The following is a 12,241-nucleotide window of genomic DNA, read 5'->3' on the forward strand; positions in this document are numbered from 1 at the left end:
ATGCACAAAGAGGACATGCTTATTAATGGTCATCCAGCAACCTTGTTGATATTAAAAAATGTTTAGGGCATGCAGACTCTAACAGGGTGCTGGCTACATCTAGAGAGCAAGACGGGGGTGAAAATGGGGAAGGGTACACTGCGGCTTCACCTAGGTCTGTAGTGTTGTATTTGCTTCAACAGCATGGAAAGCAAAACAGGAAGTAACTACCAAAAAGAACTTTGAAGCAAATATGACATGTTAAGATTTGACAAAACTCAAAGATGGATACACTTTTTATTATATCATTTTCTATACTTCTTTGGTATCCTTATTATATTTATAATTAAAATTAGCAAAGGAGTTTGAATTAAAATTAAAATTTCTTGACTACCAAAACAGGGATGGTAAGATAAGGAAGGCAGTAAGTTCTATCCACATTCAGACTCAGTTTCTTTTTTTTTTTTTTTTTAATATTTTTTAAAATTTATTTATGATAGTCACAGAGAGAGAGAGAGAGAGAGAGAGAGGCAGAGACACAGGCAGAGGGAGAAGCAGGCTCCATGCACTGGGAGCCCGATGTGGGATTCGATCTTGAGTCTCCAGGATCGCACCCTGGGCCAAAGGCAGGCGCTAAACCGCTGCGCCACTCAGGGATCCCCCAGACTCAGTTTCATAAGGATTTCAGGGTATTCCAGATGACATTTCAAGTTCAGGTATTTAAACAGATTTTTTTTCCCTTCAGAATTTGGCTTTCTTGTTGATCTCTGCTTATTTTTATTTTTTTCCTTTGCATATGTAGTAGTAAAAATGAACAAGTAAATGTTTCTACCAAAGTTATCCACATGGAATTATTAGATGTGGATTTAATTGTCCACGAAATAGATTCTGATACTGATTTTTGGTTTGAATTAGCATTTCCTAATATCCAATGGTGATGAGCATTTTTCCATGTACTTTTCATATACTTATATATCTTTTGTGAAGTATCTTTCCAAATTTCTCCCATTTTTAAAAATTATACTTTAAAAAGTTAATTATAGTTTTAAGAAAAATAGAATTCATGTATCCTTCACCTGATTTCCCTTAATGGCAAGTGTAATTGCAAAACAGTAAGTAATACAGTATCACAACCAAGATATTGATATTGACATAGTCAAAATACAAGACATTTCCATGACCACAGGGATAGCCCTCTGTTACCTTCGATAGCCATACTTCCTTTTAAAAAATTGGGTTTTTGTCTTATTACTGAGTTATAAGGCTTCTTTATATATTCTAAATCACATGGATTTTTTTCCAGTCTGTCAGTATAGTGCATCATAATGAATAAGTTTTGAATATTCAGTCAATCTGACATTCCTGGGATAAGCTGCACTTGGCCATGATATATTCTCTTTTTATATATATTTGATTAAGTTTTGAGCTTTGATAGTTTTTTTGTCTATCGTGGAATTGGTACATTTCTTCTAGGGTCTTGAATTTATTCCTGTAAAGTTGTCCATAATTTTTTTTTACTTACTGTTTTTTCCCTGACCTTTTTTATATCTGTGCTAGCCATAGAGACATTATTGCTGTCATTCTTAACTTTGGAATATGTATTATTTCTGTCTTATTCTACCTCTGACTGACTAGGGGTCCATCCTTCCATCCTGTCTTCTTTCTTCCTTTTCTGTCCTGCGTCCTTTAAATCTTTTGAAAGGACCAAGTTTTAAAAAAGGTTATTTATTTTAGAGAGAAGGGAGTGCATGAGTGGGGGAGAGGCAGAGAGGGGGGTAAGCAGACTCCCTGCTGAGTGTGGAGCCTGATGTGGGGCTTAATCTCAGGATCCTGGGATCTTGACCTGAGCCAAAACCAAGAGATGACTGCTAACCGACTGAGCTACCCGGGGGCCCCTCAAAGGACCAACTTTTGATTGCATTGGCTTTTCTCTGTTTTCTTCTATTTCATTAATTTCTACTTTTAATTTACCTTCTTCTGCTTACTTGAAGCTTTAACTTGCTCTTTTTTTATAAGTAGAAACTTAGATCTTTGATTTTAAATCTTTCTACATTTTTACTATAAGTGAAATATATGAAAATTTCTAAGATATAAACCCCTAGAAAGATGACCAAGAAAAAGTTACACATGTCTATCACTGAGAATTTATAGGAAATCAGAACAGATCCCACAGATATTAAAAAAAGTTCAGAGGATACTATGAGTAATTTTATGCTATAAAATTTAAGTGTTAAATGGACAAATTTCCTCCACTCCCAGAAACAATTTAACCAAAGCTCATGAAAGGAAAAAGAAAAATCAAAATAGCCTGTTTAAAGGAACTGATTTTGTAATGTGAAGTCATTCTAAATAGAAGATTACTGTCCCAGCTGATTTTTACCTATGAATTCTTCTGAAAACTAAAGGAAGAAATAACACTGATTGTATATAAGCTCATCTAGAGAGTAGTAAAAAAGGGAAGTCTTTGCAATTCATTTTATGAGGCCAGTATACTCTTTATGCCAAAAATCCCGAAATTTGATAAAGGAAAATTACAGGTAGATTTTTAATTCAGAGGCAAAAATTTAGTAAGTGGCACAAATGTAATTATAAACCTTGTAAATCTAATATTGTAGAATGAAATAAAGCAAAGAGTAAAAAGAACATTTTTATGTAAATAACAATATTCCAGAAATGTGAGGATGGTTTAATATTAGAAAATATCTGGACGCCTGGGTGGCTCAGTGGTTGAGTGTCTGCCTTTGGCTCAAGTCATGATCTCAGAGTCCTGGAATTGAGTCCCATATCAGGCTCCCTGCAGGGAGCCTGCTTCTCCCTCTGCCTGTGTCTCTGCCTCTCTCTCTGTGTCTCTCGTGAATAAATAAAAACTTTTTTTTTTTAAAAGAAAGTTCCTTAAAACTATATTAGAAAATCTCTTAATGTGTAATTTATTAACTTAAGAGAGAAAAATCATACAGTCATCTCAATAGGTACAGAAAAAGGATTTGATAAAATTCAACACATATTCATGATAAACAAAATTCTCAACAAAATAAAGGTAGAAAAGAAACTCCTTGTCTTAACAATTTCTCCCAAAACCTACAGTTAAAAGCATTATACTTGATTGGAGAATTTTAGAACTATTTTCTTGAAAGCCAAAATGAAGAGGATGCTCTGTATTACTACTCCTCTTCAGCACTTTATCAGAAGTCTAAGCAGGTCATTTAAATTTGAAAAGAGAGGAAATCTAAATGTCCATATTTATAGATGTTTTGATTGACTACATAGGAAATTCAAAATAACTCTAATATTAGAACTCTTAGGAAAGTTGAACAAATCTTCTGAATCCAAGATCCATATACAAAACAAGTACAATTTCTACACACCAGTAACAAGACGTTTCAAAAATATGATCTAGAGGGATGCCTGGGTGGCTCAGTCAGTTAAGTGTCCTACTCTTTATTTTGGCTCAAGTTGTGATCTCAGGGTTGTGAGATCGAGCCCCTTGTCCAGGTCCATGCTAAGCAGGGAGTCTCCTTGAGATTCTCTCCCTGTGCGCTTCTTCCCTCCTGTCTCTCTCAAATAAATAAATAAATCTTCAAAAATGTGATCTAGAAATACTCTTTATAATGGCAGTAAAACTGCAATGAATTTGGGAATCAGTGTAAGAGAGGAAGTGTAAACATTTTATGACAAAAATTACTTAAGGATATTAAATGTGACTTAATAAATGGAAAGAGACACCATGTTCATGGATAGGAAGACTCTGTGACAGAGTTCTTAATTTTGCTTTCAAATTAATCACTATGTTCAGTGCATTCTTGATCAAAAATCTCAACAGTTTTCTTGTGAGAGTTGCAGTTGACCCTTGAGAAACATAGGTTTGAACTATGTGGGTTAACTGAAACATGGATGTTTTCAGTAAATACCAACTGTGATTGTATCTTCTCTTCCTTAGTGGGCTTATCATTAAGTATATTTTTCAGGAGTCAAAAGTTTGACTTTTGGATGGATTTTTGACTGTGTAGTGGGGGTGGGTACCCCTAACTTCCACATTGTTCAAGTCTCAACTGCAATCCCTGAAATCATACTGAATAAATATATAAACCATGACTTAAAATGTTAACAAATTTGACTACATTAAAATGAAAAATTTTCATGATTAATAAAGGTGGAAACAAGCCATAGGCAGGAAGATGAATTAGCAGAATCAGTTAGAAAAAGAAAGTATTCAAGAGAAAAATGCGCAAAGTAATAGAAAAAGAAAATACAAAACCTGAATGACCAGCAAGCATTTTTTTTTTAACATTTTATTTATTTATTCATGAGAGACACAGAGGCAGAGACACAGGCAGAGGGAGAAGCAGGCTCCCTGCAGGGAGCCCAATGTGGAACTCAATCACTGGACTCTAGGATCACACCCTGAGCTGGAGGCAGACACTCAACCACTGAGCCACCCAGGTGTACCACCAGCAAGCATTTTTAAAGGATGTTCAACCTGATGATTTGTCAGGTCATGCTAATTAAATTAACTGCAATATTTTGCACTCATCAGTTTGGCAGGAATTCTAAGCGCTGTAAAGAATTGGTAAGGATCCAGAGAAAGAGGGCTCTCGTATACTGTATAAATGAGCAGAACTACTTTTGAGGGGAATCTGGCCTTTTACATTCCTCAAATAACCTGCAGAAGTAAATATTCTGCCTCCCAGCAATTCCATTTCCTGCTTCGTATCCTAAGAACTTTTTCAAAGATTCACAAGAGCGTATTTGAAAGAATGTTCACTATAGCATTGTTGGTAGTATTAAAAATTGCAAATCGCTGATTCCATAAATGAACTACTGTAGAACAGCTAGAATGGATGAAAGAGCTGTGTGAATTGATAATGAATCTCAAAAATCTGCATGGTAATGAAGCATCAAATTCCGGCTGCCAGAGTTTAGAGAATAGGGTCAGCGAGGAGTGGCTAGAGGGCTTTAGGACTTCAGAAGCAAGATATTAACATTTGATAAAATGGTGATGGATACAGTGGTGTTCTTCATTCGAGGCTACTCAACTTCCATGAACTTCCTGTGATGACAGAGACCTCTGTGATAACTGTGCTGTCTGAGATGGTAGCACTTGTAATATAGCCAGTGTGACCGAGGAATTGAATTTATAATTTTATTAAAAATTAATTTTAACGTAAATACTGGCTTTGCGGCTTGTGCTACTGTGATGAACACTGTTGTTCTGTGCTTTTTAGTTTAATAGTGACCCAAACCTACACTTATTTTAAAAAAGAACTATTCAGTGACCTTGCAGTTTCGTTTTCTAGCAAACTCTTGGAGATTTGCTTATGACGTCATTAAGTATTAAAAACTGGATGGCTTTAGCAATCAGACAACAAAAAGAAATAAAAGGCACTCAAATTGGCAGAGAAGTCAAACTCTCCCTCTTTGCACATGACATGATACTGTACCTAGAAAACCCAAAAGACTCCTTCCCAAGATTGCTAGAACTCGTACAGCAATTCAGCAATGTGGCAGGATACAAAATCAGTGCCCAGAAATCAGTGGCATTTCTATACACTAACAAGGAGACTGAAGAAAGAGAAATTAAGGAGTCAATCCCATTTACAATTGCACCCAAAAGCATAAGATACCTAGGAATAAACCTATCCAAAGAGGTAAGGGATCTATACTGTAAAAGCTATAGCACACTTCTGAGAGAAATTGAGGAAGACACAGAGAGATGGAAAAATATTCCATGCTCATGAATTGGAAGAATTAATATTGTGAAAATATCACTGCTACCCAGGGCAACTTACACGTTCAGTGCAATTCCTATCAAAATACCATGGACTTTCTTCACAGAGTTGGAACAAATCATCTTAAGATTTGTGTGGAACCAGAAAAAGACCCTGAATAGCCAGGGGAATATTGAAAAAGAAAACCAGAGCTGAGGGCATCACAGTGTTGGATTTCAAGTTGTACTACAAAGCTGTGATCGTCAATACAGTGTGGTACTGGCACAAAAAACAGACACATAGATCAATGGAACAGAATAGAGAACCCAGAAATGGGCCCTCAACTCTATGGTCAACTAATATTCGACAAAGCAGGAAAGACTATCCACTGGAAAAAGGACAGTCTCTTCAATAAATGGTGCTGGGAAAATTGGACATCCACATGCAGAAGAACGAAACTAGACCACTCTCTTACACCAGACACAGAGAAACTCAAAATGGGTGAAAGATCTAAATGTGAGACAAGAATCCATCAAAATCCTAGAGGAGAACACAGGCAACACCCTTTTTGAACTTGGCCACAGCAACTTCTTGCAAGATACAGCTATGAAGGCAAGGGAAACAAAAGCAAAAAGAACTATTGGGACTTAATCAAGATAAAAAGCTTCTGCACAGCAAAAGAAACAGTCAACAAAACTAAAAGACAACCTAGAGAATGGAAGAAGATATCTGCAAATGACCTCTCAGATAAAGGGCTGATATCCAAGACCTATAAAGAACTTCTTAAACTCAACAGCACAGAAACAATCATGAAACGGGCAGAAGACATGAACAGATATTTCACCAAAGAAGACATAGACACGGCCAACAAGTGCATGAGAAAATGCTCCGCATCACTGGCCATTAGGGAAATACAAACCAAAACCACAATGAGATACCACCTCACACCAGTGAGAATGGGGAAAATTAAGACAGGAAACAACAAATGTGGGAGAGGATGTGGAGAAAGGGGAACCCTCCTGCACTGTTGGTGGGAATGTGAACTGGTGCAGCCGCTGCTGGGGATTTACCCCAAAGATACAGATGCAGTGAAAAGCCAAGACACCTGCACCCCAATGTTCATAGCAGCAATGTCCACAATAGCCAAACTGTGGAAGGAGCCGCGGTGTCCATCGAAAGATGAATGGATAAAGCAGATGTGGTCTATATGTATAATGGAACATTACTCAGCCATCAGAAAGGACGAATACCCACCATTTGCTTCGACATGGATAGAACTGGAGGGTACGGAGGACAAACATATGGTTTCACTCATACGGGGAATATAAGAAACAGTGAAAGGGATTAAAGGGAAAGGAGAGAAAATGAGAGGGAAATATCAGAGAGGGTGACAAAAGAAGAGAGACTCCTAACTCTGGGAAACGAACAAGGAGTAGTAGAAGGGGAGGTGGGTGGGCTGATGGGGTGACTGGGTGACCGGGCACTGAAGGGGGGCACTTGACGGAATGAGCACTGGGTATTATACTATATGTTAGCAATTAGAACTGCAATAAAAAATATACATATAAAAAAACTGGGTGGCTTAAAACGGATATTTTACAGATTATTTCTCTTTTTAAAATTTATATGATTTCCTTCCTGACTTTAGATAATTAATGTTCAGAGTATGAAAGTATGGAGAGTATGGAATCCCTGGTTTCTGAGTTTCATATAGTGAGATTTTGGGTAGTCAAGGTAAGAATCCATATTGTAACATTGTTCTTACTGGAGGAAAAACTGGAAATAATCCCAATTTCCGTTAGAAGAGTAGACCCAAGAAAACAGGCACTAGTTAGTGCTTAGATGGAATGAAGTAGAGGTGATATTCAGATATTTAACTAGTATAGTACCAAAATCAGCCAGTGAGAATGGGTATCAACCATGGTCCCTTTATTGTCTGCTGAACATTAATTGCTGAACCCCCAGGAGATTCTGGGGGAGTGGCTTGGGGCATCAGCTATTTATTAACTACCATAGAAGTATTCACTTTAGGAAATGATTAGTACTATCAGAATTTGGCAGATGTGATAAATATTAATTTTCTTATATGCGTCATCATAGTGGTGTTACAAGAATAAATTGAGTGGAAAAAAATAAGATGCAAATAAATACCTGTGGTGTACTAGTTTCTAGGGCTGCCGTAACTTTACTGCAAACTGGGTGGCTAAAAAACAGAAACTTATTATCACAGTTCTGGTGGTTAGAAGTTCAAAAGCAATGTATCAGTAGGGCCATTCTCTCTCTGAAAGACCTAGAGGATAGATCTCGCCTCTTCTTAGTTTCTGGTGGCCAGTCCTTGGGGTCCTTGGCTTGCAGCTTCTGTGTGTCTGTTGTGTCATGGTCTCTCATGTGAGTGCCTCTTTCTGTGTCCCTTCTCCTCCTCTTCTTGGGACACCAATCATTGGATTTAGGGTCCATCCTAACCCAGTATGATCTCATCTTGGTTATATTAAGACCCCGTTTTCAAATAAGAAACGCTCACAGGTTTTGGGTGACGTGAAGTTTGGGGGGATACTATTTAACCCCAGACACTATGGTACTCTTTATAAGTTAGCAAATACATAAAGGAATCCTGGGTTTTGAGGGAGTATGTATACATATAAAACATTTGAAAGAGACTGGAAAGATACATGCCAACCTCAAGATAGTGGTTGATTAGTGGTTGATATTATACTCTTTGGGGGAATAAAATAGTATTTATATGTTAAAATAAAATACTAACAGTTAATGTTAGTTGTAGGAGAATAGAGGTTAATTATTCATTGCCTTTCTATACATACTTGATTTTGTAAGGAATTGATTGCATGGTATCTTACTGTACTCTAGCATATAAACCTTTGTAAGAAATCTATTCAATAAAACCAAATCTATATAGTAGGAAAACGCTCAGGAAAAGACCTAGAACAAGTAATTCTCGTGTACTTTTTGAGAAGGAAGACATTTTTCAGATCCTTAAGGTATTTCCTTCTGCATATTATTTGAGTTAATTGACCATGAAATGATGAATATATGTATTGTATGATCAGGATACCAGTCTGTGACTGTTAAACTGTATGTCTGAATGTTGAATACAAGAGATGGGGAATTGTTTTTGTAAGAACCAGTTAAATAAGTCAACAGCTACAGCTATGTTACCAAGAAAATTTTTTGTATGTTGCCCATTATGCATTAATGGCCTATGGGAAGCTGTGTGCACTTTGTAACTAGTTATTTATAATTTTTCTTAAGTATACCCAGAATTTCTAAACAATGACACATTTTTCACAGGAGGAAAGTTTTATGTAAACACTAAATTGGATTTCTAATTTTTATAGTAACATTGTAAATTTACTCTGGATACTAAATATTTGTTGAATGTTAAATGAATAAGACTACTTTTATTCAAAATACTTCTTCCATCCAATTATATAATTGACACACAGAAGCAGACATTAAGAACTAATGACCTCTGTTTCAAATAAGGATGGCCTATGATAATTTATTTCTAAATAAAGGAACCGAGAGAGGAGAAATTGAACTATACTCAAATGTGTGACCTTTAAAAAGACAGACACCTCTCACTAGTAAAGTTACCTAATGACTATCCTGTGTCAGTGTTCACTTGGAGACTTAAGAGCATTAGTTCTAAAACTTTTTGGTCTTTTACACTAAAAATAATGAAGGACACCAGATAGCTTTTTTATATAGGTCATAATTCTATATATTTACCATATTAGAAATTAAAACTGAGATATTTGAAAAATAAATTTGGTCATTTGAAATAATAGTTACTATAATAAACCCAGTACATGTTAGCATCAGTAATATATATTTATGAAAAGTAACTTTTCCCAAACAAAAATTTAGCAAGAAGAATGGCATTTACAGTTTTTCAAATCTCTTTTAATTAATTGCCTTAACAGAAGACTGCTAGATTCTCGTGTCTGTATCTGTATTAAACTTGTTGCCCTATCAGCCATGTTATGTAGCACCTGACAAATGCAACTATATACTCAGGAGACAATGAGAGTGGAAAGTAATGTTTGGTATTATCGTGAAAATAGGTTTGACCATGAGAATTCTCCACAAGTGTGTCTGGGACCCCTAGAGGTCCTCAGGACCACATTTTGAGAACTGGTACCTTAGAGGGTAAGTCAGAGGGACTGAGCACTTTACTGTTCCTTTATAAAGGTTCAAGTGACAAAACTCATTTTTCGAAGTCTTTCAACTATTATTATACACATAGGTTATCTCTTCTACTTGATGATGGCCATCCTTAGTCATGATATAGGGGAATGCTCACACTTTGACATTTTTTACCTTACAAACAATATTCAGCTCCCATGTATTGGGCATTTGCAGTGTGCCAGCCTCCGAGTGCAGACTGCAGAATAGGTGAGGGTTGGGTGATTTGTAATGGGGGGTACTGGGTGACATGGTACTCTTGCCGGGGAGAGTTGAACTGAGTGAAAATCTGTTATGGGGGCACTCATCTGCACTTGCATGAAGTTGAACAAAGCATCCCTTTACTTTTTTATTCTTCTGGTCTGTTTCTGTACCCCCTTTCTCAATTCTATTATTTGGACTTTTTCCAGGGGCAGATTTACCAGAAAAATATTTATTTTAATGATTTTTGAGAAGAACTGCAGTACAACCATATTACTTAGACTTAATTTTATTTTTCTGATTTCATGGACTATAATTGCAGTTTGTTGTTGCTTTGGGGTTTTATTTGGTAGTCCTTATTGTCCTTCTCTTGAATTCCTTGAGCTGTCATTTTATGTCGTAATGGTGGAGAGGATGGGCAGCTAAGTACTAACGTGTGGTAGCTTGTTTTTTCTCTCAGAAATGGTGCATGAGTGGTTCATGTTAACTCTTTGGGTACTTAAAAGTCTCTGTTTGTATACTTAGGTGGTAGTTTCTCTAGGTATAGAATTCTAGAATCATAATCCATTCCTCAAAAATTTACAGATACTGTTCTGTTAAGCAGATGTGTAGTGTTTAAGATGAGAAATCTAATGTTTGCTTATCTTTCTTTTGGTGATAATCTGTTTCTTCTCTTTGGGAGGCAGTAAGATTTTATTGTATACTGTAAATTCAGAAGTCTTGCTAGAGTCAGTTTTACATTTTTTTCTATATTTCTCAGAATTTTGAAAGGTTTTCTTCTCAACAAAACTTTCTCCTGTTACTAATTTTTCTGTTTTTCTTCTAGTCTGTATCTTTTGAACCTTTTATTAAGTAGACATTAGGTCTCCACTTTGCTCTCAACTTTGTTTGGCTTTCACTGCTGTTGTCTGAGAGAACTTTTCAGTTTAGCCTTTCAAATCACAGATGTGCACTGCTCAGCTTCTCTCTTTGATGTCCCAGTTACCTGTCGACTGTGGAACTGCACCGCTTACGCTAGAAAACACTTCTTGCTTCCTGAGGCCTGGAGATGAGCGCCAAAGCTGCCTACAGTTAATAGCCATAGCAGAACGTGGCCCAGGTCTTCTGGATCTTGGCTTATTTGCATTCTAGGCTTTTCCTGAACACGAGTATGAAGGTTTTCTGTGGTTGTTGGGACAGCTCTACTTTTCAAGAAACTCCTCATTTTTTCTGTTTTCATATTTTCCTGTTTTTTCTCTTGCCTTTGTGCCATCTGTCTTTCCAAATATATCTCCTGTTTGTGTACTAATTTTCCAAATCTGTTTTCTTTTCTATTTAAGAAGGAAGAAGTGAACACCTCAGTACAGCTTTGCTCTCTTGAACTGAAAGTCTCACAATTCACTTTTATATAGTGTTTAACTCTCCTTCAGAGCAAAGCCATGGCTCATCAGAAATTATAGACGTGGATCATCCTTTTTTCCTATAAAGCAGTCATATTTACCTAAACTTTTCTTCCCCATTACAGATATTGAAAAATATTACTTGGTATTCAGAACGAGTTTTAACTGAAATTTCACTGGGGAGTCTTCTGATACTAGTTGTAATTAGAACCATTCAGTACAACATGACAAGGACAAGAGTAAGTATTCCATATAGCTATTTTTTTTTAATCTTAATGCATATAGTATAATTAGGCCTGTAGTTTAAAGCAATCTTGCTATTTAGAGTGCTAACATTTTTATGAAATATAATCCAAATATAACATTTCATAAAATCACTGAAATACATGATCCTAAAGTAATGTATAGAGTGTCTGTTTCTTAATATTTAGTAGATTGTATGGATTAGAAATATTTTATATGAGACAAAATGGATGGTGGGATGTTCTTTGATAAAAGATATCTGTCTTTGCTAGACCAATAAAACTGACTTACCCTTAAAATCAGTAACAACGAAGTATATGAAGAGATGAGCACAGGAAATATGAATTAAAATGGAAAAGAAAAGTAGAAAGAATACTTTAAAGGGTACAAGAAAAATTTCAGCTGGATTATGTTTGCAGTGTCTGGGAGCAAATTTCACTTCCACTGATAGAGAAAGCAATATAGAGAATTCATGGCTCAGGGAAATGGTCACGTTTACTACACTGTTTTTTAATTATTTCTCTCAGTGAG

The 12,241-nt window shown here is 36.2% G+C and overlaps 1 protein-coding gene across 4 annotated transcripts in view; it reads left to right on the plus strand.

Annotated features, from left to right (window-relative positions):
• The window catches only part of DYM (dymeclin), a 340,736-nt gene that overhangs the window by 148,536 nt on the left and 179,959 nt on the right, over positions 1-12,241 (plus strand). For all 4 annotated transcript variants that reach the window (XM_025429635.3, XM_025429632.3, XM_049112965.1 and 1 more), the window contains one exon: positions 11,593-11,706. In XM_025429635.3, the coding sequence (XP_025285420.1) occupies positions 11,593-11,706 (114 nt within the window). The remainder of the gene's footprint in view (positions 1-11,592; positions 11,707-12,241) is intronic.

Source organism: Canis lupus, chromosome 7, assembly GCF_003254725.2.
Source record: "Canis lupus dingo isolate Sandy chromosome 7, ASM325472v2, whole genome shotgun sequence".
In the NCBI taxonomy this organism is placed as follows: domain Eukaryota; kingdom Metazoa; phylum Chordata; class Mammalia; order Carnivora; family Canidae; genus Canis; species Canis lupus.